This window comes from Chionomys nivalis, chromosome 21 (assembly GCF_950005125.1).
Source record: "Chionomys nivalis chromosome 21, mChiNiv1.1, whole genome shotgun sequence".
In the NCBI taxonomy this organism is placed as follows: domain Eukaryota; kingdom Metazoa; phylum Chordata; class Mammalia; order Rodentia; family Cricetidae; genus Chionomys; species Chionomys nivalis.
The window spans coordinates 47544668-47557790 of record NC_080106.1 but is presented as its reverse complement, the minus strand read 5'-3'; the positions used below and the strand labels follow the sequence as shown (position 1 = coordinate 47557790).

At 40.5% G+C, this 13123-nt stretch overlaps 1 protein-coding gene across 1 annotated transcript; it reads right to left on the bottom strand.

The window, feature by feature from the left end:
• Positions 1–604: 604 nt before the first annotated feature.
• On the bottom strand, positions 605–1748 carry LOC130863384 (phosphoglycerate mutase 1-like). The gene has a single exon (XM_057753335.1). It carries the CDS (start codon positions 1746–1748, stop codon positions 879–881), a length of 870 nt encoding a protein of 289 aa, XP_057609318.1. The 3' UTR covers positions 605–878.
• Between the last annotated feature and the right edge of the window lie 11375 nt (positions 1749–13123).

Here is a 13123-nt window from a genome sequence, read left to right as displayed (position 1 = left end):
ATTGTGTCTACACAATAGCCAAGATTTTTTTTTTTTTTTTTTTTTTTTTTTGTTGCACATCACTCCTTTATTATACTGATCTGGAAAAGAAGATTTAGTGTGCCCGAAACAAGTTCTGGACCCACACGGTAGGGTCAAGCAGCTGGAACATGATTCAGATAGCGAAAGACAAAACCCTGGACATGATCAAGGGGCACTTCACCTCTACCAGACAAGACAGAGGGGTCCTAACACACAGTAAGGACACTCCTGTCCCTTGAGGACAAGGAGTTTATCCCACTTGATATGAGGAATGGCTTATTTTCTGGTGACCACATAGACTATTTCAGTCACCACTAGAAACCTCAGAGGGGTTTTTGTGTGCTGATAAATATATATGTTCTTTTGATTTTGTAAAAGTAAATGTAACACATAGACTTGACAGGATTGATCCCAACCTTCGGGGGCCAGCAGCTCCTTTAGGCTCAGAGAGGAAGTGACTACAGCCCCAGTTACCTAACTGCAGAAGAGTGCAGGACAGGCTTCTCACTGGTCAGGCCACAGCATGGTTCCTCCCTGACCTCCTAAAGCAGACCCTTGTAAACAAAGGACTACGAAACCTGTAATTACTACCTCTCAATTATCCTGGGAAGAGGAACTGTCCCTGGATGTGGACCAAGAACCTGCACCCTAGAGGTGTTACTCTGACTAGATTCTATGAAGGGAGTGGGTGCAGGGGATAAAATACTAAAAATGGGAGCCACAGATCCCCATCTGCAGCTACAACTTAAACTTAAGATCCTAAACATGGAGTCAGTGACGTGACGGGTGCTGGGAAGGGCGCAGGAGGCAGACAGGCAGGGAGGAGGGTCTCGGGGTAGAAGTCTGTCTGTGCGCCTTCACTTCTTGGCCTTGCCCTGCACGGCCACAGCTTCCATGGCTTTCCGCACGGTCTCTTCATCTCCCAGGAACTGCATGGGTTTAACGGGCTTCAAGTTCTTGTCCAATTCATAGACAATGGGAATGCCAGTTGGCAGGTTCAGCTCCATGATGGCCTCTTCTGAGAGACCCTCCAGATGCTTGATGATCCCCTGAAGGCTGTTGCTATGGGCCGCAATCAGGACTCTCTTCCCCTCTTTGATCTGAGGGACAATCTCTTCATTCCAGAAGGGCAGTGCTCTGGCAATAGTGTCCTTCAGGCTCTCCCAGGACGGCAGCTGGTCCTCAGTAAGGTCTGCGTACCTGCGATCCTTACTGATGTTGCTGTAGAAGGGATGGTCAGGCTCCATTGGCGGTGGTGGGACATCATAAGATCGCCTCCAGATCTTTACCTGTGCCTCACCATGCTTAGCAGCAGTTTCTGCTTTATTGAGACCAGTCAGACCCCCATAGTGTCGCTCATTGAGGCGCCAGGTCCTGACCACTGGCAGCCACATCTGGTCAATGGCATCCAGGACTGTCCAGAGGGTCCGGATTGCTCTCTTCTGCACGGAGGTGAAGCAGATGTCGAATTCATAGCCAGCATCTCGCAAAGCCTGTCCGCCGCGCTTCGCCTCCTCGTGGCCCGCCGGGCTCAGGTCGGCGTCGTACCAGCCGCTGAAGCGGTTCTCCAGGTTCCAGGCGCTCTCGCCGTGCCAGATGAGGACCAGCTTGTAGGCGGCCGTGGCGATAGGCCAATAGCCAAGATTTTGAACAGTACATTGAATAAAAGTAGAAATGGGCAACCTTGTCACATTCCAGATTTTAGAGGAAACGCTCTTTCCTCCCATTTAGGATCATGTTGGCTATAGGTTTGCCATCCAGTATGTTGAGATATGTTCCTTCTCTTCTAAGTTTCATTGGAACCTCTATTATGAAGACATGTTTAACTTTGTTAAAGACCATTTTCTGTGTCTATTGAAATGATCCTGTGATTTTCATCTTTAAATGCATTATATATTGCATTAAATTTATTGATTAACATCTATTTAACATAGGCAGTATTGCATCCCTATGACTAAACCAACTTGGTCATTAATGTTTTCTCAAATTGGTTTGCAAATAGTTTGTTGAGATTTTTGTGTCTCTATTAGTCAGAAAATTGGTCTTTAGTTTTATTTTTTTGTTTGTCTATATATGGTTTGGGAGTCAAGGTAGTGTGCATTACCTGTAGCATTTCTATTTCTATTTTAACAGTTTGAGAAGTACTGGCTTCAATTAGGACATCCTTACGAGTCTGGTGAAGGCTAGAGAGATGTTTTGGTGATCAAGAGCACATGTTGCTCTTGTAGAGGACCAAAGTCAGTTCCTACCACACACGTCACCACTGCCTGCAATTCTAGTTCGAGAGAAATCTGATTCCTGTGTCTTTTGGGCATTTGCACACACATGTACATACACACAGACATGTTCCTAACTTTAAAAAAATAAAATTTGGTAAAATTCAATTTGCCATATATTGGGCTTTTCTTTGTAGAGAGACTTTTAATTACTGCTTCAGTATCATTGTTTAAGTCTATGTACACTGATTATATAATTTGGTTTATATTTGATAAGTTATATGTATTTAGGGATTTATCCATTCCTTCTAGATTTTTCAGTCTTTTGGAATAAAAGTTTCCAAAAATATTTCTTAAGAAATCTTTGAATTTCATTGGGGTCTGTTGTAACATAGTTTTTGTTTGTTTTGCTTTTCAAGACAGGGTTTCTCTGTGTAACAGTGCTGGCTGTCCTGGAACTTGCTTTGTAGACCATGCTGACCTCAAAGTCACAGAGATCCTCTTGCCTCTGCCTCTGCCTCCTGAGTGCCACCAAGCCTGGCTGACATATTGTTTCTCTTTTCACCTCTACTTTTGTTCATTTGAGTCTTCCTTCTTTCCTTTGGTTAGCTTGGCTGGATTTGATTAACTTTTTATTTTTTTCCAAATAGACAAGTCTTATTGATTTTGTGTGATTCTTAGTCTCCATTTCATGAATTTATGCCACTATCTTTATCGTTTTTTTCCCTGTCTATTGCATTTGGACTTGGTTTATTCTTGGTTTTTCTAAGACCTTAAAGTGCATCATTAGGCTATTTATTTTAGTTAACTCTGATTTTTTTGTTTGTTCTGTTTTTTGGAGTTTTTTTTTTTTTTCAAGACAGGGTTTCTCTGTGTAACATTCCTCACTGTCCTGGAACTCACTCTATAGACCAGGTTGGCATTAAATTCACTGAGATTCACCTGCCTCTACCTTCCAAGTGCTGAGATTAAAGACATGTGCCACCACTGCCCAGCTGAATTTTTTTAAGTGTAAGGGATTGCAACTATAAACTTTTTTTCTTAGAACTTTTTAGATGCATTCTAAAAGTTCTAATAAGTTGTACTTTCATTTTCATATGATCTTAGGTATATTTAAATTTCCTTTCTTATTTCTTCAGTGAAAGATATAAGTTTTATATCACTATGATTTGATAAGATATAGGGCATTATTTTGATTCTCTTGCATTGGTTCAGGCTTGCCTTGTGGCCTATAATGTGACACATTTTCAAGACAATTCCCAAGGACCTTACAAGAATACAAGTATTCCATGTCTGTTGGGTAGAATATCCCACAAACAGCTGTTAAATCCAGTTGACTTATGGGATAACTTTGCTATGAAGTTTCTTTGTTGTTGTTTTTTTTTTTTTTTTTTTTTTGGAAACCTAGCTAATGACGAGAGGAAGACATGAAATCTACTATTAATATTTCATCAAGGCCTATTTGAAACATCCTGCATTTTAGTGTTTATTAGTAGTCCCAATATTTGAAGCATAAATATTTACAATTTTTATATCTTCTTGGTGATTTTTTTCACTTTGTGAATATGTAGTACTCTCCTTTGTTTTTTGTTTTTTTTTTCCCTCACTAGCTTTGGTCTGAAATTTCCTTTGTCTGGTATTGTGATGCTAAACCAGCTTGTTTCTAGGTCCCATCTGCTTCATAGGTTGATGCCCATCCTTGTACTCTAAATCTGTGAGTATCTTTACTAGTGCAGTGTGTTCCTTGGAGACAATAAATGGTTGACTATTATTTCCTAGCGTAGCTCAGTCATCCACTTCTTTAAGGTGGCAGGCAGTTGTTGCTTACATTTAAGGTTATTGTTGAGATGCGCTTGCTTTCTACTATGCTCTTGGTTCTTTTTTCTAGTTGGTTGGGTTATTATTGCTTCTTTTCTTCCTTCCTTATTAGTATGTGGTGGATTACAGTGTTAGATGTCATGGATTTTTACCAGTCTCTCCATTGTTTATCTAACCTCTCAAGAAAATGTATTCTTTCTTATATTTTTGTAAATGAGACAGACTGTCTCTCCTCTTCTTCCCTAAATGAGACTGTCTCTCCTCTTTTTCCCTGTGTTTTTGTGAATGAGATTGTCTCTCCTCTTCTTTCTTGTGTTTTTGTGAATGAGACTGTCTCTCCTCTTCCTCTATGTATAGGATTCTTTTATGGATTTTTTTATAGTGATGGTGTGATTGTCATGAATTGCATTGTTTTGTGATTGTCTTGAAATGTTTTTATTTTGCATTAATTTTAAGAAGATAACTGTTGGGTACTGCTATATTTTGGTTGGTTTCTTGTAGGGTTTAAAGTGTATCATTCTCTACTTTTCTGATTGGGAGTTGCCCATTCTGTTGTTTGTCTTTGTTGGGATTTTCGTTTGCAGCTTTAAACATTGTTTCTTTGTTTCCTTTATAGCTTTAAACAGTGTTTCTTTACTTTGTATTTTGCATGTTGACTATGTCATAGGGACGTTCTTTTCTAGTTATGTGTTTTTTAGAGTTTAAGATACCTGTTATTTTTGCTTGTCCTCTTTTTTTCTCTTTTAACTGGGAAGAAATTTATGCTGCAAATTCATTGATTGGATCCTCCATCCTTTAGCATTCTCTGAGCCCTTTCTTTCATCCTGTGATATTTTGGGTTTGATCTTTTGCTCATATCCCTGTTCTTAGACGTTTCTGTCATATTTATATTTGTTTACTTATTTTTGTTCATTTATTTTGGGAGTTATATGAGAATGGTTCTCACTCTGTATCTCAGACTAGTGATGAACTCACTAAATAATCCATGTGGACCTCAAACTCACAGCTATTTTCCTTCCTCAGCCTTCTGAGTGATGATATTGTAGGCATGAGCCACCCTGCCCAACTCCCCAGTCCCATTTTTATTAATGTTTTTAATCTAGTATTTTCTCAGTCCTGTCCTCTCATATTTTCTCTTCTACTTGGTAAATTTGGTTGTTGATGTTTTTCATTGTGATTTTCATTTAATTGCACAGAGCAGAGAGTATATAGAACGTACACAGAGCAGAGTGTGCAGTAGGTGCACAGAGCAGAGTGTGCAGTAGATGCACAGAGCAGAGTGTGCAGTAGATGCACAGAGCAGAGTGTGCAGTAGTGATGGAGGAAGGTCATTGGTTAAAAAATAAAGAAACTGCTTGGCCCTCATAGGTTAGAACATAGGTGGGTGGTGTAAACAGAACATAATGCTGGGAGGAAGAGGAAGTGAGCTCAGACTCGATAGCTCTCCTCTCTGGGCCAGACACGATGAAGCAAGCCACCAGGTCAGACATGTTGAATCTTTCCCGGTAAGCACACCTAGCGGTGCTACACAGATTATTAGAAATGGGCTAGTCCAGGTGCGAGAGTTAGCCGAGAAGAGGCTAGATATAATGGGCCAAGCAGTGTTTAAAAGAATACAGTTTGTGTGTTGTTATTTTGGGGCATAAGCTAACCAGGCAGCCCAGGGAGCTGGGGCGGCAGGAACACAGCCCGCAGCTCCCACTACACAGTAGGTGCACAGAGCAGAGTGTGCAGGAGGTACACAGATCAAACGGGCAAGAATTCCTTTAAAACCAGACATAATCTAAAATAAAACAGCTAAGAAACTCAAGTTCAAAGTGTAAATAAAATAAAGAAGACAACATGGAGGATTCCAGTCTCGGTTTCTTCCTCCTTGGGATGCATGTGGCTTCTGCGAGCTCCCTGATTGTCCTCTGCAGCTTGCCCTTCCTGCCAAGAGCTTTCTGTTTGGGCTTCTACTCTTCCTTGAAATCCCTTAGTCTGAAAACGCTGCCCTCCAATTCCTACTCTCTGGTTTGGGGAACGATTCTTGCCTATGGGCTTTCTGTGACTGAGGCCATGGGGGGTATGGAAGGTCCACCCACTGGCGTTTCGGCAGAGTCTCCACTCACCTATCGTCTTTATTCCTGCCAATCAGGAGATTTTCCAGAGCACTTCCTATGTTCTCATTTGTCACGCATCAAGGCAGTGGCAAAGATGTTTCCTTCTTAGGTTGTGCAATCCAGGGCCCTTGTAGAAAGTCTCAGCTTCAGATCCCATGCCACAGGCTGTCTCCTCTGCACAGGCTATACCGGTAGGTCTGCCATCGGTCTATCCGTGGCGTGTCTACCTCTGGTTATATCTGTAGTCTGGTCAGTCTGGTCAGTGGCTCTCTGGCTCTCTGTGGCTATGGTGCCAGGAAGAAGAGAGTCTACCTGGCAGTGCTGCTGACCCTGGCCAGCACGAGCAGTGTGGTGTGCCTGGGTGCCCGCTGGAAGCTTCTCTTCAGAGATGCTCTCGTCTAGGCTTATTTTCTTCAGTGCTTCCTCTCTAAGAGAAAGAATCTGTGGTTTCTTGTTCTGAGTCTTCTGTTTCATTAGGTCACATGTCAGCAGTTTCTAATCTGACATGTGACCTGGAAGTCCTCTCCCCAATTCTTAAATTATTATAAATGACAAGGTGGGAAATACTTCCATAGGTGGAAGATTCTCCACAATCATGCTTTTAAAAGACAGAATTCTAGTGCACGATATGAACAACACACTACAAAGCAGGAATAAGCATCTCGTCCAGCACATATGAATAGCTAAGTGATGCCGTGTGCTATATAAACATATTACAGAGCAGGGATCTCCTCTCGGTGAATTCATCTGAAGATGGAGCATTGATTCTCAATCCCAGAACAAAAAGAAATGTTTGCTCTTGCCATCTGGAGCTTTCAGCCCATGATCTATTGTCCTTGTTCTAGGGACTATGGTAAGACAACATACCATGGCAGAAACCTTCAACTAGCAAAACCACTGATCTCATGGCCGGAAGTGAAAAAGGGGGTGAAGACAAGTGTGGTCCAACCATCCTCCGAGAGCATGCCCCAATGACCCAAAAATTCCCATCAGGCTCCACCACCTCTCGGTAGCATTGCTCTAGGGAGGGACTGGGACTGCGGAGCTGAAAACACTGAGGACTGGATGAGCAGCATGGCGAATGATCTAGTCACAGACTTTTTCATTCATCACCTTCTCTTAGACTGACCTTTGCCCTTTTCCTCTGTTGCGGCGTAAATGAACGGAAGACGGAAATTATAATAAAATATTCAGTTTTAATTAGGGAAAGACTCACGGAACCAAAGTTCCAGCAGAGAACAGGAAAGCAGAAGGGGCGACTGTGAGCACGCCTGCAATCTTTATAAGTAAAAAATATCCTCGGGGGACCCCGCCCCCTGCTAGCAAGGTGATTGACTGGGTCTCCCCTACATCTCCCCTTTTTGTCTAAATAAAATAGAGCCAAACCAAATACAACTATATACAATAGGAACCAATAATAAATATACTAAACGTTCTATATCAAAGAGTCTAAATAATGTAGAGAGTAACTACAATTATCTAATCTTCAACTCCACCAAAGATCTGAGAAGGGAATTAATATTACCTAACAAACGAGAGATATCCAAAATGTGCAACAATTGACAGAGACAACTGACTACCTGGGCAATCACCCAAAGTCTCGTTTGCAATGTTGAGTCAACCAACTTTGGCTAAGGCCTAACATAACTGACATACCATTATTAAAGGCAAGGAACTTTCTTAGAACTATCCTACCCTGTCTTGGCAAGATAAGACAATCCTGTTTCATCCACTTCTGGATATTCTGTATCTTTGTCAGAAGTTGAGGTATGGGCTTTTCTTAACCCAAAGGCCAGTTCTGCCAAGAAGACAAGCTCCCAGCGGAGTGTCTTTGGTGCTCAACGTTCTCTCGGGAGTAGAGTGGTGTTGCCAGGAGTAATTATGTCTCATTGGCACAGAATTCTAGGTTAGATTAAAGGTCATTTTTCTACAGTTCTTTGAAGAGGCTGAAGATCATACTATCTATACTAAATATAATCTCTATGTATCTAAAAAACCTGATTAACCTAAAAATAAATATGACAAACATATAATTCTCAATACCTATCTAACTTGAAGACTAAGAGAATAAACAACCGTGCAATATATGAAGACAATGATCTTCAACTGTAAACAATGTCATTACATATCAAATGTAAACAATGTTATTATATAAATAGTATCAGAGGTAGAAATGTACATTGTAATATGGTAGATGTATCAATACAATATAGACAAAGTTATAAGCATACTCTTATACAAAAATAGAGGTAGGAACACTCACATTCAATATTCAATATATCAATATACAAGAAACAGTACCAATACAATTTTCTAAAAACAGTAATTCACAAATACCAATCATCCCATCAAACCAGTTAATCCCCCCCCTTTTTTTTGAAAATACCCCTAATTCCATAAAATATCTCCCCATCCCCTCAACCCTAAACCAACCACTAAAAGATGTCCCTAACCCTGAGGGCAAACTCTGTTGGGAGAGGGGACATCGTCCTCTAAGATTGCTTCTAGCTGACATGGGGGCGACGTTCTTCTTAGGGGGTCCTGTGAAAGCAAATGATGGTAAAATTCCCAATTTAACCTTTGACCTAAGAAAATTGTAACTAGTCTCTGAGTGTTTTGAGAAGGTCCAGCCAGAGTGTTGTCAAAAATGTGCACCATTCGAAATTGTCTCATACAGTTGGTACCAAAAAACAGGTCTAATTTTAGTGCTTTAAAAAAAAATCATGACGTCATAAAAACCAGATTGAGTTGATGTCGTGGGGCCCCATCTTCATCCTGGAAACTCTAAAGATTACTGTAGGAAAATTTGTTGCTTGTTATGGGAAATTTAAACATTAACAACAAGGACATATACTGACATATAAAGAAAGACACAGATATGAGGAAAGGCAAAGAAAGTTTATCAAGTACATAATTATTCTTATTCTGTCCCATTACATGGCTGCTGACCTGAGACAGAAACTCTGAGATATCTCTTATCAACAGGCTTGGAATTGAAGAGGGACTGAGCCAGAGTCCAACTCCAAAACCAGCTCTACATATTTATAAAGAAATGTTCAATAAGACAAATAAAAAATTAATACTTATAACACACGTTTAGTTTTATTATTGATCCCTAGTGGGTTGTAACTAGTTTCCATCCATCAGTAATTAAATATTCAGGGTCCCTTAAATTCTTTGAAGATGAGTATTTTCTTGTGGAGATAAGAAAAGAACCCTGCCCCCAACCTATCTGTATTTCAACCATCAGTATGATCGCCATCCTTGTGAATGAATTGTGATTTATCTTTTCCAAGTAGCTTCTCTTCTTCAACCGAACCTTTATTAATTTTGACGGTATCCACAATTTTTCCTCACCTGTGGAGACAAGAGCAAAACCCCTTCCCCAACGCAGCACATCTCCTGGCTTCCATTGTGAGGTCAGCACATCCTTGAAATAAACTGGTTGATTTAGTTCAGTAGACTTTTTCATTATCCAATGTCTTTCTGCAGCCATTATTCCCTTCTCATTAGCGTTGAGAAAATTCAATGTTAGCAAAGCATTATGTAACCTATTTCTGGGGGTGTTTTCCACCCCTTTCTGTTTGTTCAACATATCCTTTATAGTTCGATTTGATCTTTCTATGACTGCTTGACCTGTAGGATTGTATGGTATACCTGTAACATGCTTGATATTGTAATAATCAAAAAACTGTTTCATTTTCCTAGAGACATAAGCAGGACCATTATCCATCTTTATTTGTGTAGGTATACCCATGATAGCCATGACATCTAATAAATGAGTGATTACTGAATCAGCTTTTTCTGAACTTAAAGCAGTTGCCCACTGAAAGCCTGAATAAGTGTCAATGGTGTGATGAACATATTTTAATTTGCCAAATTCTGCAAAGTGGAACACATCCATTGCCAAATTTCATTCCTTTGAGTGCCCTTAGGATTAGTCACTGCAGGCAGTGGCGTTTGGTTATAGAAAGAGCAAGTAGGGCATTTCTTTACAATCTCCTTAGCTTGTTGCCATGTAATAGAAAACTCTTTCTTCAAGCCTTTGCTATTAACCTGATGTTTTTTATGAAATTCAGAGGCTTGTAGCACACTACCAATCAATAATTGATCAATGTCTGCATTACCTTGTGCTAGAGAACCTGGCAGACCCGTATGGGATCGGATGTGCATTATATACATAAGACAAAGCCTGTTCCTGATCAAATCTTGTACCTGGATAAACAATGAGGTTAGTTCTGTATCATCAGGTATAAATTCAGCAGTTTCAATATGTAAAATAACTCTTTCTGCATATTGTGAATCAGTAACTATATTAATAGGTCCTTTAAAATCCCTTAGCACCATAAGAATGGCATATAATTCTGCCTTCTGGGCAGAATCATAAGGACTTTGTTCCACCTCACCCAAGTCTTCTGATTTGTAACCTGCCTCCCCTGATTTATTGGCATCAGTATAGAATGTACAGGCTCCAGTTAGTGGAGCATCATGGACAATTTGAGGAAGGATCCAAGAAGTTCTCTTTATGAAGTTAAGCCTCTTGCTTTTTGGATAATTATTATTAATGTCTCCAAAAAAATTAGCACAAGCTCTTTGCCATGATTCATTATCTTCCCATAATTTCTTTAGTTCATCAGCAGTGAAAGGCACTATAATTTCTGCTGGGTCTATGCCTGCTAGTTGATGGAGTCTCAACTTGCCTTTTATAATTAACTCAGAGACTTTTTCCACATAAGTTTTCAGTTTCTTACTTGGTTTATGTGGTAAAAAGATTCATTCCAAGATAATATCATCTCTCTGCATTAAAATTCCTGTAGGAGAAATTTTTGATGGTAGTATGACGAGAATACAATCGAGCTCTGGATTTACCCTATCCACATGTGCCTGTTGTAATTTTTCCTCAATCATTGTCAGTTCCTTTTCTGCTTCAGCTGTTAATTCTCTGGGACTATTCAAATCTTTGTCACCATCCAAGGTTTTGTTCAAATGAATTATTAGATCAGGTGTTATCCCAATAGCTGGTCATAGACTGGAAATGTCTCCTAACAGTCTTTGAAAGTCATTAGGAGTCCATAGGCAATCTCTCCGAATTTGTGCCTTTTGTGTCTTAATTTTTTGCAAACCTATTTTATAACCTAAATAATTAACAGAATCTCCCTTCTGAATCTTTTCAGGAGCAATTTGCAATCCCCATTTAGGTAAAAGTATCTTTATTTCTTCAAACAGTCTGTTCAAGGTATCCATGTTTGAATCGGATAACAAAATGTTGTCCATGTAATGATATACTATCGATTTGGGAAATTTCTTGCGTATTATTTGCAATGGTTGATTCACAAAATATTGGCACGGGGAGGGGCTATTTAACATACCCTGGGGGAGGACGGCCCAGTGGTACCTCTTTGAAGATTGAGAATTGTTATAAGTAGGCACTGTGAAGGAAATTTTTCTCTATCTTCTTTTTGTAAAGGTATAGTGAAAAAACAATCCTTTAAATCAATAACTATTAGAGGCCATCCTTTTGGCAATAAAGAGGGCAAAGGAATTCCAGATTGCAGAGGGCCCATAGGTTGAATAACCTTGTTGATAGCCCTGAGATCTGTCACCATTCTCCATTTACCTGATTTTTTCTTAACCACAAATACAGGAGAATTCCAAGGGCTGGTAGATTCTTCTATATGTCCAGCATCTAATTGCTCTTGTACCAATTGTTCTAAAGCCTGTAACTTTTCCTCAGCTAAAGGCCATTGCTTTGTCCATATTGGTTTCTCAGTCAACCATTTTAGAGGCAAGGCTGTTGGTATCTCTGAAGGGACATCAATTGCTTGCTCTTGTACAGCCCAAATGGTCGGTTTTCTCTGTTTGTAACATCTTTTAATATTATTCTCAGAAATATAGGCTCTAGAAGTAGCAGGAATGTTAATTTGGGTATTCCATTGTTGTAATAGGTCATGACCCCATAAATTCATTGCAATATTGGCTACATATGGCCTTAATTTTCCTATTTGTCCCTCTGGCCCTATACATTCAACCCATCTCGTGCTCTGCCTTACTTGAGATAGGGTTCCAATTCCCAGGAGCTGAACATTTACATTCTTAAGAGGCCAATACAGATGCCAAGATTCTGGGGTAATGATACTTACATCCGCACCTGTGTCCAGCAGGCCAGTAATAAAAATGCCATTTACACACACTCTCAGCTTTGGTCTTTGATCATTTATAGAAGTTTGTCAAAACACACGGAACTCATCTTTCTGATCATTATTGCTTGTAACAGTAGGCATGGGGCTTCCTAATTGTCCTGACGAGGCATGTTCTCTGCAGAAACTGGAAATGACTGAACCATGTTCGCCATGGGGGCCTGTGAGGACCCCCTCTCACGTTTCCCGTCTATATCAGGTTGCCTTGTCTATCTCTTGTAGACCTGCATTCATTCGTCCAGTGTCTGCCTTTCCCACATCTTCTACATAAACCTGAAGGCTGAGTCCTTCTATTTCTGTTATTTCTAGAAGATGCATTATTATTATTTCTGAAAATCTGTTGTCTACAATTCCTTTTCATATGACCCATTTTGCCACAATTAAAACACAGCACCTGAAACAGAGCGCACCCGCAGCTCAGTGGATCACTGACTTGGCCTTGCTCGGGTCTAGCAACAGGCGCTGTGAAAGCTGTGGCGGGCTAGCGGCCGGGCCGAGTAGTATGGCGGGTGGGGCCGAGTCGCCCTTTAGAAGTCCCATTTGCTGACTTTCTAGCAAGCGCCAGGAAAATTCGAGTCGCTGTAAATGTTCAGTGACTCAGAGGCTCAGCTGTGCTGAGAGCGTACAATCTACGTGGAGGGAGAGGCCTCCGGAGAGAGGTGGGGGCGGTCGCCACCCAGGAGGTTCTGATTCTGGACGAGTATCCTCACGTTCGGCGTCAGGTGTTGCTGCAAATGTTCACATTCCTCCACTATGAAAGTATGAGGTA

Bases quoted from the DNA above. Each gene is read 5' to 3' on its own strand.
- LOC130863384 (XM_057753335.1), bottom strand. From the start codon at position 1,748: ATGGGAGGAAAGAGCGTTTCCTCTAAAATCTGGAATGTGACAAGGTTG.